At 32.2% G+C, this 22,704-nt stretch overlaps 1 protein-coding gene and 2 pseudogenes across 1 annotated transcript; 1 reads left to right on the top strand and 2 right to left on the bottom strand.

Moving 5' to 3' along the window:
* Positions 1-5,394: 5,394 nt before the first annotated feature.
* LOC120078355 (inactive TPR repeat-containing thioredoxin TTL3-like) lies at positions 5,395-9,506 on the top strand. The gene is made up of 7 exons (XM_039032610.2): positions 5,395-7,022; positions 7,538-7,730; positions 7,809-7,990; positions 8,085-8,418; positions 8,529-8,733; positions 8,869-8,972; positions 9,104-9,506. Exons 1-7 carry the CDS (start codon positions 5,983-5,985, stop codon positions 9,302-9,304), a joined length of 2,259 nt encoding a protein of 752 aa, XP_038888538.2. The 5' UTR covers positions 5,395-5,982; the 3' UTR covers positions 9,305-9,506.
* Positions 9,507-16,901: 7,395 nt separating this feature from the next.
* On the bottom strand, positions 16,902-18,183 carry LOC150036354 (uncharacterized; annotated as a pseudogene).
* A 99-nt stretch (positions 18,184-18,282) lies between these two features.
* Positions 18,283-20,206, bottom strand: LOC150036353 (uncharacterized; annotated as a pseudogene).
* Between the last annotated feature and the right edge of the window lie 2,498 nt (positions 20,207-22,704).

The following is a 22,704-nucleotide window of genomic DNA, read 5'->3' as shown; positions in this document are numbered from 1 at the left end:
AATTTTACATTTTAAAATTCAAAATATGGATACAATAAAAATATAAAAATGTTGTTTTTTAGAATTTGCACTATTTGGATAACAAAATTCAAAAATAACTGTAGAAAATAAAATTGAATTATATGCTAAACACATATTTTTCGAACTTAATAAATCTAAAAATATAAAACAAAATTCAGATTGTCAATCAAACAGACGTTAAACTTTCATGGGTTAAATAAGGTACTAAATACCTATATTAATATATGGAACACAATTATTTTTAAGGTAATTAACAGAAAAAGAAGATTTTTTTTTTTTTTTTTTGTGGAAAAATAAGGAAAATGTGTTTAATTAAGAGCTTTCATGGGTATTTAATATTGGGTAATATTTGGAATGAATAAGTAATTGAGAGCATATGGGAAGTTAAAAAGAAAAAAGCTTTTAGAGGTAAAGGAATCAGATTCTACCCTTATTTTTGTGTTCCTAAAGACAAAGACATTATCATTATTTGCCAATCTAGAGAGAGAAAGAGAAAACCCATCACTTACCTTTGACCAATGGAATTCCCTTTGAAATTCCTATGCTTGTCTAGTCTAGATCAAAATTGATTTGAAAAAAAACACACAAACATTAATTTTTAAAATTCCCTCTTACAAAATGGGCAAAACTAATATTTGTTCTCTTGTGGATATTTTTTTTTTAATGAAAAGGAATACATTTTTGTCTCTAAATTTTAGATATAATTTTAATTTGGTATCCAAGTTTTTATACGTTTAGTCGAGGTTGATTTTGATTTAGTCTATAGAGTTCAAAATATTATACTTTTAAACTTAAATTTTGAGTTTTGTTTCGGTCTAGTTCCTTGATTTCAAGGTTTTTTTTATCCTCGTTTTTTTTACTAAGTACTCACTTTTCTATTTTAACGTCAATGTCTACTAATTAATTATAAATAATTATGAAGTGAAATTTTAAGATAATTTTAATAGTGATTGAAAAATTAGTGAAACTTAATTAATTCTAATTCTATAAATTCTATAAATTAATTAATGAACATTAAATACTAAAAGTGAGGCTTTAGTGAGAAAACAAGACTAAAATTGAAAATTTTGAAACTTAGGGATCAAATTGAAATAAAATTTATAGGGTAAAAATTTTAAAACCTAGAGATTAAATTGATATTAAACTCAAAACTTAAAGAAAAAATGGCAACATTTTGAAACCTCGGGTCTAAATGGGACACGACTTAGACACAAAAAAAAAAAAAAAAAAAAAAATTCACTTTTAATTGTATAATTAAAATTAGGCTTCCATTAGTTAAATTTTAAATTATAATTAGTGTGTTTGACATTTAGGATATTGTAGATATAATGACGTGAATTTAAGTAAAGTTCAACTCACTGAGATAGCCAAGCCAAACATAATCAATAATTATCATTTTCAAAAGTTGATGGTTCGATCTCTAACCTTACAATGAGTGAACTTATTAAAAAAAGTTGAATTACCATCTCCAATTGTTTAACAAAGCAAAAAATTAATTTATAAATTTGATCGATTTAATCTCTATATTTTAGAAAATGGTCTCTAAATTTTATTTTATAAAAAAAAATTCACAAATTCATAGTATGTATTTTAATAGATCAATAACTAAACAAATTTGGATTTATCAGAGACATATTCAATACAAAATCTAAAATTGAGAGATTTATTAAATATTTTTAACAGTAACTTTAATTTTAAAAACTAAACATGTAATTTAATTTTTTTAAAAAATTATTAGGTGAAGGATGTAAAAAAAAAAAAAAAAGAAAAAAAGGAAAAAAGAGGGTTTTGTTTGTTTGGAGTGTAGCTGGCGCTTGGCAACAAGCAAGAAATTATTATTGTTCGGGATAAGTTTAGAGAGAATAGGTGTAGCCAAACAGGGGGATATCTTCCATAGACAATGCTAACGGCGCAAAAAGGCATAAATGGTTTCGGCGCCTGACTTTGCCTAGCTGGAACCCCTTGGCATCTTTCTTATATTTTTCTTGACACTTTTGCCCTTTCCCTTCCCTATTCCAAATCTCATCTCTACCCTTCTCCTTTTTTTCCTCCTTTGTTTTTTAGTTAATCTTTAATAATTATCATTTTTATCACTAAATTTATATCATTCTTAATTAAGTTATTCTATGATTAATTTATTAAAATTTTTAAATGAAAAAAATGATGAATCATTAAATTAGGTCCCATCCTTTAAATTTAAGAGTAAAAATCTCTACACATGATATCTAGTAGAAGTTATGCTATTTTAAAAATACAAAATTTATGAAAATTTATTTTTAACATATTATAATGTTTAATAGATTTATAAACTTTTAAAATTCATATCGACAGGTTATCAATCTATTTGACAATTTATTAAAAGATTTATGTATTTATTAGACACAAAATTTAATGTAGATATCAATTTACACCCCTAAACATTAGGGGTTGTATCAATTTAAACCATAAACTAATAATTGTATTAATAAAACCTTGAATTTTCATAAAGATATCAATTCAAATCTCAAACTAATAATTGTATCATTTAAACCTTGAACTTTCATAACTGTATCATTTCAAACCTTGAAGTTTTACAAGTGTATCAATTTAAACTCCCCTATGTTTTATTTAGATACACTTATGAACGTTTAGAGTTTAAATTAATATACTTATGAAAGTTGAAGGTTTAAATTGATATAATTATTAGTTTGAGATTTAAAATGATACTATCTCAAAAGTTCATGATTTAAATTAATATAACTATTAATTTAGGGTAAATTGATATTTGTCCAAACATTTAAAGATGCTTTATTAGAAAAATAATTTTTTCTCAAATAAATCAATGGTTTAGTTTCAAATATGTCTAATTCTATTAAACGCTCTTAAAGAAGTTTAGAATTAACTAAATATTTTTTAAACATTAGACCATATTATATTCAAATCTAAAATTTCAAAAACACAATTTAATATAGCAAACACATACACACATATATACACAACTTCTTAAATGAAGTAGAGATGCATTAATCGTTGAACTAATTAGACCACGTTTACATCAGTTGAAAGGTAGTGGACCCCAATTGATTACTTTTATTGTGTGTCTACTTGCTTTTGATGATCGTACTGAGTTGTGGGATCCATTATCTTTAGTGTTACAGTTATTATTACCTTTAATATATTTTTACTGTAACAATATGAAAATTACGAATGTGTCATATTTATTGTTAACTTTATCGAAATCTTAACCGTTAGGGTCAAATAATAATGGTAACGATTACGGTAACAATAAAATGTGACAAATTCACAATTATAGATAAACGTGATAATAAACAATCCAATGTTGTTTACGCTTATTACGATTCATCCATCAAAGCAATCTCATTTCGATTATATCATTTTCATTACGATTTGATAAACGTGGCTTAAGTAAACATTTATAAAGTTGAAATTAAGATAGAATCGTATTACGAATACAACATCTATGCATTTCATTTTTTTGTTTCTCTAAAGAATGAAACCACTCTTTGACCTAATTAAACCCAAATAGCAACCAAAAGTACTTTCTCTGACAGTAAATTTAGAATACAAGAGAATGCTATTGTCTTAAAGCTTGTCCTCTTCCAACTTTTTTTATCCAATATTTTACTCTATAAATTATAGACAAAATTTTAAAAACTATTTAATTTATTTTCTGAAAATGAGATACAATTTATGAAGCAATATCTAATAATTTAAGTTATATTGGTCCAATTTTGAACCATGTTTTTAAATTTTAAACCCTAATCTGTTAGATGGAAGGGTATTTTGGTAATTGAGAAAGGGTTATTTTAGTCATAAAGAGGGAAAAGAATGTTGGGTGAAGGGTGAAATTAATCAGTATAAAGTTAAATTGAGTTTGATTTGGGTAAATACACGTAAGCATAATTTACACCCTAATTGAAAAGGACAGGTTCTGACGTCAGCATCTAGGACCATGCCAGCTCAATTCCATCAATCCTATACCTTCCCACTTTTTTCTTTTCTTTTCTTTTTTTTTTTTAAATTAATTTTTCGAAAACTACAAAATAAAACTTGACCAAAAATCTACATATTTATTACATATTCTAACAACTTATTACGAATTCCACCAATAGTAATAAGCTATTTTATTCAAGACAAAATAAAAAAATAAAATTCAATTGCAAATTTAGTCCAATATTTTAGGCTTGTGTGAAATAGGTTAAAATTCAAAAATCTAATTTTTGTTTTTTATCCAATAAGAACTTACAAAAAGCATTTAATAAACCCATAGTTTTCTAATTTTATATCTAATAAATTGTTGAATTTTCAGATTTTGTGTCCAATAGACATTTTTAAAATTTAAAAGTTTATAAGATACAAAATTGGAAGTTTTAAATTCTGTATGGTAACGCTTTTGATTTTAGTTTTCTGTTTATAAAATTTATGCTTGTTTTATCTAAATTTGATATTTGGTTTTTACCCTTTTTTTTTCTTTTTTAAGAAAGTTTGATTTTTTTTGTCAAATTCTAGAAACAAATCCAAATTTTTTAGGGATTTTTTTTTTAATTTCTAAAATTTGACTTTATTTTAAAAAATACTAATGGAAGGTGATCAGTGGAATAGTGTTAGCCGATTTAAATTTAAAAAAAATCAAATAATTACCAAATAAACCGTAATAATCGATTAAACAAAAACTTTAATGTCTTATGTAATAAATTCATTAATTTAAAAAAATATTAAATATGTCAAAAATGTATTAAATACAAAACAAAAAATGGATGAATTTATAACATAAAATTGAAAGTTAGATACTGTCAAACCCTTTTTATATTATTATTATTAATTTTAGTTTTTGAGTATAACTGTAGGGTGAGCATTTGATTTTGAACCTCCGATCTTTTGAATTTGAGCCATGTCAATATTATTAAATTAAACTCACTAAAATATTAAGCCTATATATATAAAAAACCATAAACTTGCTTTGTTAATTTTTTTTAAAGCCCAAACGTCATAATATCTAAAGAACAATTCCAAAAATTTTAATTTCAAAAAACCATAAACTTGCTTTGTTAATTTTTTTTAAAGCCCAAACGTCATAATATCTAAAGAACAATTCCAAAAATTTTAATTTCAAATAAGATCCTTAAAAGAAAACATCATAAAATTCAATAATCCCATCAAATTCACAAGTTAAATTCAAGCATCAAGAATCCAAAAAATGAATAAATACGGTAACATTTATGAGTTTTTGGCTGTAACATAACGAAATATTAACGATTTCTTTTTTGGATAAGATCGAAAACGAAACCATAAACACTCATTTTTGTTGTCTTCCCTTTCCTTCCCTTCCCTTCCTTTATGGGCTCAATGTCGTCAATCTTTTTCTTGAAAAAGATTCATTTTTCCCACTAAATTATTGGAAATTGATGGAACCCATTAAACCAAGAATCGAAAATAGGTGAAGAAAGAACAATAATTCAAGATTATTCTCGAATAACAGTCTAGAGAAAAAAAAAAAAACAGAATGCAATCCTCTGGAGGATAGAGAAAAATGATAAATTAAGAGAATGTAGGCGCATAAATATATATAATGTATGATATATAATGGTTGAAAATAGTTGAAAATGGTGATTGTTAAGTAAACGGGTAGCCGTAGAGACGAGGAGAGAAAGATAAGAAAGCGGTGCTCTTGAAGAAGGAAAGAAAATTCGAAGAAGAAAAAGTATGGAAATCTGAAAAAGAAATTGTAAAGAAATTTTAACAAAATTAGTCGAATTTGTTTCTCTTTGTAGATTCATTCCTTGCTTCCTTCTTTAATTTCACGGGATCCCCATTTTCTTCTTCTTCTTCTTCCATGTCTTTCTCAGACCCCTTCTGTTTTTCTATTTCTCTGTTTTCGTTCTCTCTTTGTCCCCCTTTCTCTATATTGTTCATCCAATAACAACAGCGATATAACCCAGAAAGGAGTTTCTGTTTCTTTTTATGGTAATTGGGTTTTGTTTTTTGGTTGTAATTTGCGAAGCAATGTCTCACACTGTGAAATCGATTCAAGAAATGGGTTCTGATTCTTTAACTGGGCGGTTTCGTGATGGGTTTAGTTTGGGGGATAATAAGCCTGATGTGAAAGATCACGATCTGAGTTCACCGGTTTCGCCATTAATGATGACTCGGAGCTCGGTTACTGGTGACAATGGCTATGGGATTGGTGGGCCTAACACTTCTAGTAGCAGTTCAAGCTCATCTGGTTCTGTTACGGGAAAAACTAATAATACCCAAATGGGTAAAAGATTTGAGGGTAAATCGAACAATCATTCAGGGGAGCTTTCAGTGTCGTCGGAGACGAGTCCTAGTGGCTCCGATGGCCACCGATCCGCCGCCGCATTGCGGAATTCGAGACCAGGTCACCGACGGTCGTTTTCGACCGGATCGCCACTAATCTACTCAGGTAAAACTCTTACAAGTACGAGCAATGGAGTGAATGGGAATGGAATCAACTCCGTCTCTTCGAACCCTAACAGCAACGTGTTTCCGAGCGGCAACATTTGCCCTTCCGGCAAGGTTTTGAAGGCCAACATTGCGCATAGAACCCCTAATCGAACTGATACGTTGGGCTCCGGCACAGGGAATTATGGCCACGGCAGCATTATTCGTGGCGGTGGTGGCAGCGGAGGAGCCAAATTGGGTAGTCCAGGAAATCATGCTGAAGGGAATTTTGGGTCTGGGAATTTGCAATTTGGTAGTGAAACTTTGATGGTTAAAAGGGCGATGGCGAGCTCCGATCCAGAGGAGGTTAAAAGGGCTGCGAATGAATTGTATAGAAGAGGGAATTTTGTAGAAGCTTTGTCGTTGTATGATCGTGCAATTTCGTTGTTCCCGGAAAATGCTGCTTATCGGAGCAACCGGGCGGCGGCGTTGACTGCACTTGGTCGGCTGGGGGAGGCGGTGAGAGAGTGTGAGGAGGCTGTGAGGCTCGATCTCGGTTATGGGAGGGCGCACCAGCGGCTTGCTGCTCTTTATCTTCGGTAGGTGTTTGGAATTTTTGTTCAAACTGGAGCTGTTTACGATGCTTGGATATTACGAATTCTAAGGAGATGAGTTTTTTTAAATAGTTTCTCCATGCCATTCTTTTCTCTTTTCTTCGAAGATTTGATGATTTGTCTATGTAGTTGAGATCCGCATGGTTTCTGTTATTGGTATCAGTGCTGATTGCTTCAATTTTTAGGAACATGAGTAGATTCATAGTTAATTTGTACTACTTTTTACTTCATTGCTTTGACACTTGTTTTGATAACATGTTTCCTTAGATAAGTGAACACCATTTGAATTCTTGTTCTAGATATGTTGATTGTTGAGGCAGCTATCTTTAATGGTGTTCCTCAATTTTGTGATAGTTCCTCAGTGTTTTTGGTTTCATAAGCTGTAGTAATGTTTTAATATTGGGATGTTTCCATGCTTGAATTCTCTCTCCTTAGTTGCCATGAGTTTTTTTAAGCTAAATGCAGTTTCTGGTTTCATTTGGCGACAATTTTTTTCGCAGCTTTGGACAGGTAGAGAAAGCCCGGAGTCATCTTCTTTTCTCCGGGCAGCCAGATCAGTCTGAGTTGCAGAAGTTGAAGTTGCTCGAGAAGATATTGAATCAGTGTGCAGAAGCTCGAAAAGCCGGTGACTGGAAGAGTGCTTTAAAGGAATCTGAAGCAGCAATAGCAGCTGGAGCAGATTTCTCTCCGCAGGTAGAATTTATAGATATGTTGGTTTATGTTTATTTGTGCATCCAGACCTACTGAAACTTGTTTGAATGCAATGTAAAGCTTGTTGCATGTAAAGCCGAAGCCCTTTTGAAGCTCCATCAGCTTGAAGATGCTGACTCCTGCCTATCAAATATTCCTAAGTTGGAAACTCTGGCTTCATGCTCACAAACCAAGTTCTTGGGTATGCTTGCCGAAGCTTACGTGTTCTATGTTCGTGCCATGGTTGAGATGGCATTGGGAAGGTAATGTATTATTGAAGAAATAAGTTTAGTTTATAGTTTAATGTTTAACGTTTACATTTTAGGGGTGAATAAGAGCTCATTGATCTTCTTGCAGGTTTGATAATGCAGTTCTGGCGGCTGAGAGAGCTGGCAAGATTGACTTCAATAATCTTGAAGTTGCAAACTTGTTAAGCACCGTGAAAATGGTGGCAAGAGCACGTTCTCGAGGTTTTGATCTTTTTAGCTCTGGAAGATATACAGAAGCCTGTACAGCTTATGGAGAGGGCCTCAAGTATGATAGTTCAAATCACGTTCTTTATTGTAATCGAGCGGTATGTTGGGCGAAGATTGGACTGTGGGAACAATCTGTTGAGGACTGCAATCAAGCCCTCAAAATCCAACCGAACTACACGAAGGCCCTTCTTCGCAGAGCCACTTCAAATGCAAAGGTGCAAAGGATGCTAGGTGTCTATTCTTTCTTCTTTATTATGGAAGGTTGTTTTATATGTTTTGACATGTGTTTTCGTATGATTTCGTGTTCTCATGTGCAACATTTTAGCTTGAAAGATGGGAAGATGCTGTGAAAGATCTAGAGTTTTTGAGGAGAGAACTTCCTGGAGACAATGAGGTTGCTCAATCTCTACATCAAGCACAGGTTGCATTGAAGAGATCTCGTGGAGAGGTAGTTGATCATAGAACAGTAAGTGGTGAGGTAGAGGAAGTTTCTACTCTCGATAAACTGAAGGCTGCGATTTCATCAACCGGTTAGTTCATTTGGAAATTACTGTTGGATAATCTTATATATATATATATATATCTTTAAACATGCCTTTGAATGATGCAAGTTATGTCTCTACAATTACATCCGTCCTGTCTGAAGGAAAACTTCAAATTTTCAGGTGTTTCAGTGGTTCATTTCAAAGTTTCAAACAACATATGTGACGAAACATCTGCATTTGTGAATATGCTATGCATACGCTACCCTTCTGTTAAGTTTATAAAGGTATCTGTTCATGTGATCATCTGCATTACAATGACATACCTCATTATTGTAATAATGTGTTGCCTTGCACATACGATTACGTTGTACAATTTAGAATCTCTGCTGATTGAAATCTGATGTTTTTATGGAAGGTGGATGTGGAGGAGAGTGTGGCCTTAGCGAAGGCTGAAGGCATAAAAACCGTTCCAGCATTCAAGATTTACAAGAATGGAGAGAAGTTGATTGAAATGATCCGTCCTAGCCACCATTTTTTGGAGGACTCAGTGAGAAGTTGTATTCTTCAACAAACACTCCCAGCATTATCTCATGGTTCAAACCTCTACAACATTTGAATGGTAACTCTTTATCATACAAAAGAAGCTAGTAATTTTACCTGTAACATAATCAACTACATAATTGTTTCCTAGAATTCTAGGCAGAGGAACCCTCGGAGACTAAAAGTTTCTTACTTCACATTTGCGGAAATTTATTTCTTCCATTTGTAATATTCAAGCATATTCTTCCTTTATTTGAATCCCATTTATTTTTGGCCTATATGCCCTTTCTTTTTCCTTTTTCATGGTCTCATTTGTCAGTCTAAATTAAAAAATTTTGTCCAAATGAGTCGTCTGTACAAATGTAATTATTTTGTCTCCCTGGTAAATCATGGACATGATTCTTTTACCCTTGTTTTTTTTGGTGTGACTGGCTCAATAGTTAACAGTTTGGCATGTTTGGCATGAAATATTGGCTAAGTTTGAAGTCTGTTGTGTACCATATATTTTCAACCAATTGCCCAAAATGCTGACACTGCCCTTTCATTTTGATCGCTTTTCCTTGTCTGTTTCCATTCTTTTCCATGTAAAACAAACAATGTTATGCTTTTTAGATATACCAAAGTCCTAGAAAAAATCCTGTAACCCAACCGCATGTTGATTAATTTTAGCTTGATTGATGATATAATGTGGTAAGTAGTTGGTTAGACTAATACGCCTGTTTTGTTGAACGATGTTAACGATGAGGACCGTAACTTTTTAAAGTTTCGAGATGAAATAGATGCTGTATTCAAACTTTAAGGACCAGACTAACCATTACAACCAGAGTCTAAACTTCTGAAATGCTTACCAAAACTACATCCAAACTTTTGAAAGGAAGGAAAATGCCAAGAAAAGCCAAAACTTTTTTGCCTGCCCTGAGAACTGCTGCAGCAGCTTTGGATTGCCACTGTTCATTTCATTTCTTTTTTAACCTTCAAACTAAACTCATGTTTGTGGTATAGATCAGATCAGAACCGACACAACAGAGAGCTACACTTTCTTTTCATCTTCTTGGTTAACCAACCTGTCCTCTGTCCACTGAAATCTCTCTATGTACAACCATGCTCGTATTGTTATGGTACTATTGTGTACTTGTTGACCAATGACTCACTTTTTTTTTTCTTTTTCTTTTTTTTTTCACATTTTTCACCACATGCACCACTTTTCTCTTTAAGGGATTTTTGTTCTCTTTTGTGAAATATAGTATGATTAACCAGTTGTAGGGGTTTAAAAAAACACAACGATTCGAAGAACTCGATTAACCCAATTCATCATATATGTGGTTTGGATTAGGTTGGATTCAAAACTTCAAATAAATGAAAATTTTATCGGTTGGGTTGGTTCATGTGTTTACAAAAAATAACCAAAACCACTATGAATTAAATCGATTTTATTATTAATTTTAAAATGTATGTTTTGTTTACTTGCGATACAATTATACATTCATTTTAATTTCATGATTTTTTTAGTTAATTTATTCTCCAACAAACTTCTACAAACATTTTTTTTTAAAATCATTAAATAATTTACTCAACATATGAAAATCATTATGATTTTTTTACTTATTAACGTTTCATTTCTTTTTCGAAAATAATTTAAATAAATAATTTGATCAATCTAAACAATTGAGTTGGATGTTGAGTCATGGGTTAGAAAGTTTAGGATTCCACCATGATCCATTTGTTGTGTGTTTGTATTTGGTTGAATTGTTTGTCTATGTTATATGATGTATGTGGGACATGGGAGAAATGGAATCAAGATTATGGGCCCCTAATGGGCTAAGCCATGGGCCTTGTTTGTGCCTTTGCTTTGTGTTGATTTGACAGGTAAAATTGAAAGGACTGAGTATGCTATGCCCCATCTGCCACTGCTAAATGTTTAGACAAATTGGAATGGTACTGCTTTGTCCTCTAATGAAAGAAAGAAAGAAAATATATGATTCAATGTTAAGGTGTCTCATAAACGATGTCGTTTTGATCTTCTGTTCATTAAAAATTGCTGGTGTTGGTTGTCACTCACCGACTTCACTAGATTATTACTCATGTCTACCATTGTTTTTCTATACCATGTTTTCATTATTATTATATTTTTAGAATTTTGTTTTTAATATATGTTTCAATCCAGTGCCGGAGCCAGAAGTTTTATATAGGGGACACTATATGCAAAAGAATATCTATAAATGAATGTAAAATAGTACTCATAACTTCATAAGTGGAAAAGTATAGTTTCGAAGTTGACAAGGACCTTTTAGCAAATATGATCTACGAACTTGATCTTGAATATTATAATTATAATCATAAATTTTGGTTCTTAAACCAAGATCTGTAGGTAGTTCTTCTAGATTGAATTTTGTATGAGATCGATCAGAACCCAAAACATTTTTCTTTTTTGAAGATGATGTCTCTATTGTCTGTATTGTTGTTTTTCTTTTATATTATCTCTCTATATTAATTTTGAATTAACTCTAAAAAAGTATTAATAATAAGAATACCACATTCTATTATATAGATTTAAAAGCTTAAAAACTTATCTAAGAAAATTTTAAAACTTACTTGCCAAGTTTGTAATATCCAAGCGAGAATCAAGTGGGAATCAAACCCAAGTCTTGTGCAGCATCAACAACCCCTTAATCGCTAAACCACAAAGGGATTTTGATAATAAAAGCACATATATTAATAATATTGTTAACTATTACTTAAAAATTTATATTAAAAATACAAAAATCGATAATTAGAGGGGGAGCATGTGCCCCCCGACCCTTATGTGGCTCGCCCCTCGTTTCAATCCTCACTTTGGTCTTTATAATTTTAAAGTTTCAATTTAACTCTTTGATGGTGTTTGGAGTGGTGAATTGATTATTATAGTCCGTGAGTTATAAAAGTCAATGAATCATGATAGCTAGAGGCTGTTTGGGGCGTTGAGATGATATAGGATGTGGGGAGTTTTGATGTCTGGTGAGTTCTGATGTATGAGGAGTTCTGATCGAGTATGAACGATCGAGTATGATCGAGTATGTTCAAACATTGAGATGATATACGATACACGAAAGAAAAATGACGGTGAGATACGAAACACGTTTCGAAAATGGGTCCACAAACAATTAAATCGGTGAGATAGGATAATGAGTCTAGATGATATAGGATATGAGGATATACCATCTCATGTTGGGCACCCAAATAGCCCATTAGTGTTTGAGGTACAAATTATTTTAGTCTTGATTATAATAGTTTGTGCTTTGGATTGTAAACTATTTTTGTCTAGGTAAAAAATAATAAACACTTTAGGCTATAACAAATAAGAAAAGAGAGGATGAGCAAAAAAATAGTAAATATGTAGCAAATAGGGTCTTGAAATAGCATTTACTATATTTAATTCTAGGTTATAAATACTTGTCCACACCGTTATTATAGTTGATGCCCCACACATCTCTAGGGCCAATGAGCTATAATAACCCACTCCACCAACTTCTAGTTGGTGCTCCAAACCATCCCTTCCTCTGCATGCTATATATATACTATTTCGGTTAAAATTGACTAATAATAAGCTTAGCTCATTTTTTTTTTTAATAAAAGATTATACTTAGTGAGTATATAGACATTTAAAGGGAAAATTAGTACATTTTTTGGTTCCTAAGTTTTGGGTTTGGTTTCCATTTGGTTCTTAAATTTTAAAATGTTATATTTCTAATATTGAAGTTTTGAATTTGATTTCAATTTAGTTTCTAAGTTTCAAAAATTTCTAATTTTACGCTTGACATTTGAAATTTGTTTTAGTTTAATTCTTAGGTATCAAAATATACCATTTAAAATTTCAATTTTCCCAAATATTTACTTTTGGTCTTTGATCGTTAATGTATATTAATTACTTTAAAATAATTATAAAGTGAAATTTTAAATTTATTTTGAAGAAGGATGAAAATAGTGAAACTTAGTTTTTTATAGTTCTTTTAGTTCTTTTAAAATTAATTCATGGACATTACATTAAAGATAGAAAATGAGTATTTAGTGAAAACTTGAGGTTAAAAGTGTAAATCTTGAAATATAGGGATTAAATTGAAACAAACTAGAATTTCAAGGGGTTAAATTGTAACATTTTGAACCTTAGGATTAAATCGAAACCAAGTTGAAAATTTTAAAACTAAAAGTATAACATTTTGAAACTTATAGATCAAATAGAAACTAGACCCATAACCTAGAGATGAAGAGTTTTTTTTTTTCTTTTTTTGTTCCAAATTTAAACAAGGAACTAAGCTAATTGAAAAAAATACTTAGTAAATGGTCTTTTCTCCCATGATGGTGTAAGATACTAAGCTAATTGAAAAAAAATTCTTAGTAAATAGTCTTTTCTCCCATGATGGTGTAAGATATACATACACAAATACTGATGGATTTACAAGTCACTCAAGTGAGTTTGGCTTAACAATAGTTGACATAATTTTTCATCTTAAAATAGGAGGCTCGATCTCCCATTTCTACAATTATTATACTTAAAAAAGGGATTTACATGAGACAGATTAGGTATTATTTTTTTTCCTTTTTTCCTTATTTTTTTAAACTAAGGATGTAATTTAATAGATAGTGTAGTATATTTTATATTATATACTAGAAGAAATTCGGCCTTTAATGTTGGTTTGCAACCGACATTAAAGGCAGTGTTATTAAAGGCCTTTAATGTCGGTTTAAAACCGACATTAAAGGCCTTCAGTAACATCAATATTGCAGCCTTCAATGTCGGTTTGAAAGTCTCAATATTGAAAGTTTTGCAACCGACATTAAAGCCTATTTTTTTAATTCTTAACCGATATTGAAGCCTGAATCTATCAGTTTTTTTAAATTCCGTTGCCGAATCAATTTTTTTGGTCAAATAAGTTAAAAATGACATTATATGTCTCGTGTTGGGTCAGGAAATGTCCGTCATTGTTTTATATTAAATAGTATAAAAAAAATTGCATGATGAGCCCATCAATATTTGTCTTCCACATATGAATTTATCCACAAACAAGAATCAATATTTCCAATCCATTACATATACTCATCAATATTTATCTTCCACCTATGAATTTAACCACAAACAAGAATCACAATACCAAAACCAGACTTCTATAGAATACTTACACCAAAGCCATCTTTTCTCTCATTCACAAATATCTAGTACTAGTTCCATGAATAAACCAGAATCACAATACCATAAGTACAACTTTCAATGATAAACAGATCATGTCTTTCACCCATGAATTTATCCACAAACAAGAATCACAATACTAGAACCAGACTTTGCGAATATAACACCTGTTTATAACAAGAATCACAATAGCAGAACCAGACTTTGGAAAATTTTTGGCAGCATAATGATGCTACCACAACAAAACCAAAAATTTCCCTTGAACCTGTTCAAAGAAACACACTCCCAAAAACATTTCACAACCACTTATTCTCAACAGAACTATCAGAATTCCCAAAAAATGAATATTCAAGAACACATACATCAATAAGCAAATTTAGCTCACAATATACTTCAAACCTCAAAAGTTGTCACAAAGACTACCATAGTGTATGAATAACCCACAAACTACCATAGTGCGACCTACAAACTCGAGCACCTTGAATCAAATCTAAACTACAAATAAATAGTACCCATGAGTCATAAACAGGTGTTACATTCATAGAATACTTACACCAAAGTCATCATTTCTCTCATTCACAAATATCAAGTAGTACTAATTCCATGAATAAACAAGAATCACAATACCAGAATATAACTTCCAATAATAAACAGATCATGTCTTCCACCTATGAATTTATCCACAAATTCATCTAAGCTACCATTTACATTCTATTGAGACAAAAAAACAAGAATTACATCCTTACACAAATCAGCCAACAAAACTTGTCCATTGGGTTCGAATTACGTCAATCTCTCCTTGCATATATGCATCTTTTGTATTGAACTACAAAAAGGAAAAAAAAAAAAAAATAAACTCAACATAAGTTTACGTCCATTTGTTAAATTAAAGCTAGCACTACATAAAAAATAAATAATTTACGTATGAGGCTAGTAATGGGAGTAGTAGGATTATGCACTATTTCGTGTATATACTTTTGCACATAGTACTCGCATCCTACATAATCTAATTGACGAGGGCACTGCATATAAAGTTGAAAACAATTGTTAAATTGTTATAAAGAAGTCGAACGAACATAAATTATTAAAAAATGAATACAAATTTACCTTTACAGGTTTCCATTTTGGAGAAGACCGATAGTGTTGGAGATCGTGCTTGACTTGCCATGTTTTCAATCCACTAAATAGTTTAAAAACATTAGTTAAACATAAATACTTCAATTAAGAGCTAAGAAAGTTCAATTACACTTACATATTTATAACTCCATGAAAATCCTCTTGAACCTCGCTTCGAAGAGAATCCAAAACATAAATATAATTTTCTTGTAGATTGATTACAATCAATATCCAATGATAACTATAATAAGCAACAATTTTGAAATATTAGTACGTGTATAATGTAAATTAGCCACAACATAAACACAATTTACTTACCCTGTGTTTTATGGAATGAGGACTATTTGGTCTAAATTAGCCAATTCTAGTTGATTGGCTAAATTTCTGGATCGGATATCTTGAGACTTCACGTGTGGCGATATTCTTGCTTGATCAATTATAAAAAACTTCTTCGTAATATCACGACCACATTCATCCCAAAGATACCTAAACAAAGTAAAAGTTATTATTTATCAACATGAAACAAAGTATACATGAGTGAATTTAGATGAGTAATATTTACGCAATGTATGTCAAAATACACATGTAGTCTATTTCAACCATATTACAATATTGTAGCAGACCATCACGACCTAAATAAATAAATTTGTCTCTTCCAAATATATGCTCGTCTAAAGAGATACGGATCATGTCTACATTGTTCATGTTATGCATGACATGTCCGTTCAATAATTTGATAGTATCATTAGTGTTAGCATATTTGGAGGACTGGCTGAAGCTCTTAATTGGTGAATGATCCTACCATAACCAAAGTTACAAAAAATTAAAGTAGGAAAAATAATAAATAACCAAACTCATAAACTGAAAAGGAAACATACTTTTTTCTTGTCACCCATAACTATAAGTTCACGAGGCCATTTTACGAAATTGCCCATTGCTTGCTTTAAGAACTCTATTTTACCCTTCATAGGAATTGGTATAGGCAAATCTTCTCCAATGACAATGTCAATCAGAACTTTAACAGTTAAGCATGACACATCATCATCAAATGCTGTGGCTACTGCAACAATATTATCTATAGTTCCTATAGCCAAGTGGCATGGTGTCCCTTTAACAAATTTAAAAGAACTTATGTCATGCATGGTTAAGCATGTATAATATGATTAAATTTTAAAAGTCACAATAAATAAATTACCTCCAAATATTCTTTAGACATCTTCTCAGCATCTTCTTTAGATGCACTTAGTGTAACACTTCCAATGGATGATTTGGACTGATGAGATTGTTTGTTGTTAATTCTTTCTCTTGACATTTTACCATATCGAACAATTTTTTGACTAGAGCCTCCTTCAGTTTCTTGGCTCATAGAGGACTTTGGTTTTACTAATTTGAAATATTAAGAATGGGAAACAAAATCACCCATTCCTCTAACACGTCCCCAATGTTCTTCCGTACCCAATGCTTCAATGAGAACATCTTCACCTTCATGAACTTCAGCCAATTTATCCTATAAAACATATTACAATTTTCACACAATATCTATATCATCTTAAACTTATATATATGTCATCTTAAATTTTGCATAATATATACTTACAATCCGATTGACACATTCTCGAGTAACTTCATCAAAGTATTCATTATTCTTTCCTTTTCTTGCTTCTTTCCATAAAGTCGCCCGATAAGAAGGGTCATTTGATAGGTTCTACATGAACATACATATTTAATTAGCATAAACATATTAGAATAAAATATTTAATTTAAGTCGAATAACTCACTAATTCTTGGGCAAGATTCGCATAGCCCTTTCGAGAAATGTGGTGATTATATACACATTTCGCACGTCTTTCTTTTTGAACACGACTGATTTTCTGTACAATAAATCTAGTTGAAGTTACCTATCAAAACAATGATAATGTTGACATGTAATTCATTGTGAATGACTTACCTCCCATTCTTCACTCAAACGTTCGTTGACGAACGATGTCCAATGGTCTTGCTCTATATGAGAATATTGTTGCGGTGGAAATTGCAAGACCGAAGGTTCATTCTAAATGGAAGTATGAACTTTTGAGTCAACATTGTCTTAAAAGTCCAAAACTTCCTACATGCAGACATTAGTATACAATGTTTGGACTTAGAGTCCACATTGAACGACATCTGCACAATGAAAAAGTAGTTAAATAATAAACTAATAAACTACTATGCACATGAATTAAAAGTTTAGAAAAAATACCGCTACACAATCAAAAAGTTTGTCTTTTAAATGATTTGGAACTTTTTTCCAAGAATCATACGTTATAGGAATTTGTTGTCGAACATAAACTCCTACATAACTCTGCATCTTCTTTGCTCCAGATCCAACCGGTTGTTCATATTCATTATAATCGATGGTCAACCGTTGCCCAGATGTCCTTATTTGTGCCAACTCAGACATTGTAGTTGAGCCACGTGGTATACTTATTCTACTATATTTTTGTGGGATCATATTTCTATCATCCTCACTGCTACTTGTTGAAGTTTCCATGTCAATCTGCAAAAAAAAAAAAAAAAAAAAAAAAAAAAAAAATTACTCACACAAAAAACATATAATCTTAATATTTAAATACATATAACCATAGTAAATGACATACCATGTTTAATACATTATTTATCAACCCATCGACCCTCACAATCATGTCTAATGTATGTGGATGTTGTATCATCAATCTCAATAAATGTATCAACATTGGGCATTCTTTGCATACCTCCATAACCACACTCTTGTAGCATATCTCCTATTTCATCTTCATAAAAATCATCCTAATTGTTCGTTGTGGAGATGTTAAAACAATTGACCAACCCGAATTTTGGGGTCTTTTACATAGAACACTTGTTTTGCTTGGGAGGCTAAAATAAATGGGTCTGATTTATGTCCAATACGATTGAGGTCCACAATAGTAAACCCAAACTTGTCTGTTTTGACTCCAGTTCTATTCTCAACCCAATTACATTTGAATAAAATAAATGATAATCCATGATAGTCGCTCCCATATTTCTTGTATTACACCATAAAAGGTCATATCTGACATGACGGGCCTTTTGTCCTTAGCACTAGAGACTTGCATTGTGGTAGCCGTTATACTAACTCCACTATTTTGAACCCTCCTAACATCATCGCGATTCTTTGTGTGATAGTAGTAACCATTGACCACGTAACCAGAATATTTTGCCACAGTTGGACAAGGTCCATTAGCTATCCATCTCAAAAAAGGCGATATGGAATTTTTGGGAACTTCGAGAGCTAGTGCAACCTACGATATATTTCATAATATTTTAGTAGTTAACATTTAATTATACATCAAATAGTAGGTCTCTAGAGATTACCCGTGTGGACAACCACCGACTGAATGTACGATTATGCTCTTCTTGAAGCCACTTTCTACTTTTATTTTTACCAGAATTGAGCTTAGACAAAATATCCATATGTTGCCTATTATAAATGACAAAGTTAGTAGATTATTGAATAATCAAGTAACCTAAAACGAGAATAAGATGGAGATCTACATACTCGACGTAAGGAAGCACATCATTTACATTTTGAATGACATAAAGATGAGCTTGATCCAACTCATCCTTACTCGATCTGATAAAAGAAGCAGCTGACAATGCTCTATCAATGTTTGAGTTCGCTTTCTTTGTTGATGAGTTTAGCCCAATAGAATTAACACCAGATACGAATTTAGAACAAAACTCTATAGTCTCTTCGACAATATAATTTTCTCCAACACATCCTTCTGGTCGATTTCTATTTCGTACATAAGTTTTCAACACTTTCATGTATCGTTCAAAAGGATACATCCACCTCAAATAAACAGGTCCACAAAACTCAACTTCTCTTACGAGATGCACTACAAGGTGTACCATTATTGTGAAGAATGATGGTGGAAAATACTTCTCTAAGAGGCATAGAGTGACAACGATATCCTCTTGCATACCCTTTAACTGAGATGAATCGATCACCTTGCAACATATAGCATTAAAGAAGAAGCATAGGCGAGTAATTGCAAGTCTTACATGTTTGGGTAAAATATCACGAATGGCTACCAGTAATAATTGTTGCATAAGAACGTGATGGTCATGCGACTTAAGTCCGTAAAGTTTCAAATCTGTGAGCGACACTAAACTTTGAATGTTCGATGAATAGCCTTCAGGTACTTTAATTTCTGATAGTACCTTACAAAAGCTCAATTTCTCAGCTCATGTTAATGTATAACATGCGGGAGGTAAAAAGACTTTTTTCTCTCCTACTTGAGGGGCTAACTCTGATCTAATGTTCAGTTCCACCAAATCTAATCGAGTTTTTATTCCATCCTTCGTTTTACCAGGAATATCAAGCAATGTGCCAATAAGATTTGCACATACATTCTTTTCAATGTGCATCACGTCTAAACAATGTCGCACGTCAAGATACTTCCAGTATTCTAACTCAAAAAGAATAGATTTTTTCTTCCAATAAGTTGAAGGGCTATCTCCACTGTTCTTTTTCTTGATAGTTTTCTTACCAAATGAATATTGATACTTACTTGTTTCTGCAAGAATTTCTTCCCCACTCAATGGTTCTGGAGCAAATTCTAATTCTTGTGCGCCATTAAAAGCTTTCTTTTGTTTCCTATATGGATGATGGCGGGGTAGAAACTTGCGATGCCCGAGATATGCCATCTTCTTCCCTTTTGGTAAATAAGTGGATGAAGTATTCTCTCCACAAATTGGACATGCATGATATCCTTTAACCATACAACCACACAAGTTACCATACGCAGAAAATCATTAATGGTCCATAATAAAATAGCTTTAAGCATGAAATGTTGTTCTTCATATGCATCGTAACATTCTACCCCATCTTTCCAAAGTTTTTTCAAGTCATCTACTAACGGAGCTAAATAAACATCTATATCATTTTCGGTTGTTTAGAACCAGATATTAGTGCAGTCAACATAAAAAAAATTTCGCTTCATGCACAACCATGGAGGTAGATTGTACGTCACTAACATCACTGGCCAACAACTATATCTACTACTAGATCTCATGTGGATTTACCCCATCTGTCGAAAGAGCAAGACGAAGATTTCTAGGTTCTGACCCAAACTCTGGCCACAAATTGTCTATTTTTTTTCCACGATAGGGCATCTTTGGGATGTTTTAATAAACCATCTGTTTCTTTTTTTTTAGCATGCCACGTCAATAAACTTGTTGTTTCTTTACTTCGAAACATTCTTTCAAATCTTGGAATTGGGGGGAAATACCACATGACTTTTGCTGGGATATTCTTAGCCCTTTCCTTTAAATTTTTTTGAAGCTTCCATCTTGACGTACCACAAATGGGGCATACATTTGCATTAGAGAGTTCATTTCTAAACAAGCAACAATCATTTCTACATGCATGAATCTTCTCGTACTTCATTCCAAGAGTACCCAACATCTTTTTTGCTTCATAAGTAGAAGTTGGAATTTCATTAGGACTAGGTAATATGTCATGAATTAATTCCAACAACTCAGTGAAACTCTTATCGCTCCATCCAAATTTAGCTTTCAAATTATTTTACTTTATCAATGTAGATATTTTGGAAAAAGTTTTATAATTTGGGTACAATGGTTTCTTCGCATCATCTAATAATTCTTCAAAATTATTGGATTTTTAACTAAAATAGTTATTGTATGCAGCCTCAAACATTCCAATTATGTCATCAACAGCACATCATCCTTATCAACTTCGTCTCTTTCACTAGTAGACATATTTTCATTGTTTCTCTTAATTGGTAATGATTCACAATGAAAAATCCATATCTGATAACTTTGATCTATACAATTAAAAAATAAGTGATCTGTTATTTTGTTCACATTTAGAGTCTTTGCATTCACACACTTCAAACATGGACAACTCATGACATTCGGTATATTTGAATGTTGTAGACCATTTTTAATAAACATCTTGACCCCTAAACCATACTCAGCTGATATTCTATTCATTTTCATCTATGCCATGATTGTAAAATATGCAACTTAATCTACAAAATAGAAAAAAAAATAACAAGGAAAAATTTAAAAGCATAAAGTTATGATTGTAAAATATGCAACATCAACAAATTTAAAGAAACTTAACATTGGAACAAACATTAATTAATTTACCTTGTATTTGTTATTAATTTTGTTATTATATTTATTTATGTTGGGTATGTTTTCTTCCACTGTCAACCTCATTAACAACACGTCCACTCACAATCCATGTCCGTCAAATCCCCAAGACATCAAATTTCTCTTAACAAAAACTTTCACCTAACAAATAAAAACACTGAAACACACCATAACAACTCAAATGAATTCTAACTAAAACTAAGGGAGTAATACTCTAAAATTTCCAACATTTAACACTAAATTTCAATAAGCTTAATCATTAAAATAAAAATAAAATGAATTAAATAACTTTAAATTACTAAATTGAAAATTCATATCAAAATAAAATTATACATTTCCAAGCAAAACAACTTAAACTACCCACAACTTTGAAGAGATCCGAACCGGAGCTCGAAGATCAGAATGTCGGCAAGCACCGGACCTTTACGAACAGAGTTGAGACGGTAGATCTGACAACCGGCAAGCTGACCACGACACCGATGACCCACCTCTACGACCGGAACCACCGAAAGAAACCCACCGGAAAAACCCACCGAAAAAACCGGACACCCAACCCACCAAAAGAAACCCAACCCACCGAAGAACACCCACCGAAAGAAACCCGCCAGAGAACACCCCACTGTACAACCAAAACCCATGTGACCAGCTGGAGAACACCCAACCCACGCGACCATCCGGACAACCAACGCAACCCCACCTGAAACCAAATAACCAACGCAACCCCACCCGAAGCTAGACAACCAACGCAACCCCACCCAAGCTCAGAGCATTAGTGACGACAACCCCACCTGAAGGCAATGGTCGAGCAGCTAGTGAACACCCAATCGTTCAACCAACCCACGCATTGGAGAACACCCAACCGGACAACTAACCCACGCGACCAGCCGGAGAACACCCAACCGGACAACCAATCCACGCAACCAGCCAAACAACCAATGCAGACAAGCAGAGAGCACTAGTGACAACAGCCCCACCTGGAGGCAACGGCCGAGCAGTTGAGAGAGGAGAGAGTTTGTTTGGGTAGG

The sequence above is a fragment of the Benincasa hispida genome, chromosome 5 (genome assembly GCF_027475165.1).
Source record: "Benincasa hispida cultivar pf3 chromosome 5, pf3_genome.v1.1, whole genome shotgun sequence".
In the NCBI taxonomy this organism is placed as follows: domain Eukaryota; kingdom Viridiplantae; phylum Streptophyta; class Magnoliopsida; order Cucurbitales; family Cucurbitaceae; genus Benincasa; species Benincasa hispida.
The sequence above is the reverse complement of the archived record's forward strand: the minus strand, read 5'-3'. Positions and strand labels throughout refer to the sequence as shown.

What these genes read in the sequence shown, in the direction of transcription:
- LOC120078355 (XM_039032610.2), top strand. Translation starts at nt 5,983, where the DNA reads ATGGTAATTGGGTTTTGTTTTTTGGTTGTAATTTGCGAAGCAATGTCT. An exon ending in CTTGCTGCTCTTTATCTTCG is followed by an intron (nt 7,023 to 7,537) that starts GTAGGTGTTTGG and finishes TTTTTTTCGCAG; the next exon opens with CTTTGGACAGGTAGAGAAAG. An exon ending in GGCTGCGATTTCATCAACCG is followed by an intron (nt 8,734 to 8,868) that starts GTTAGTTCATTT and finishes TCAAATTTTCAG; the next exon opens with GTGTTTCAGTGGTTCATTTC.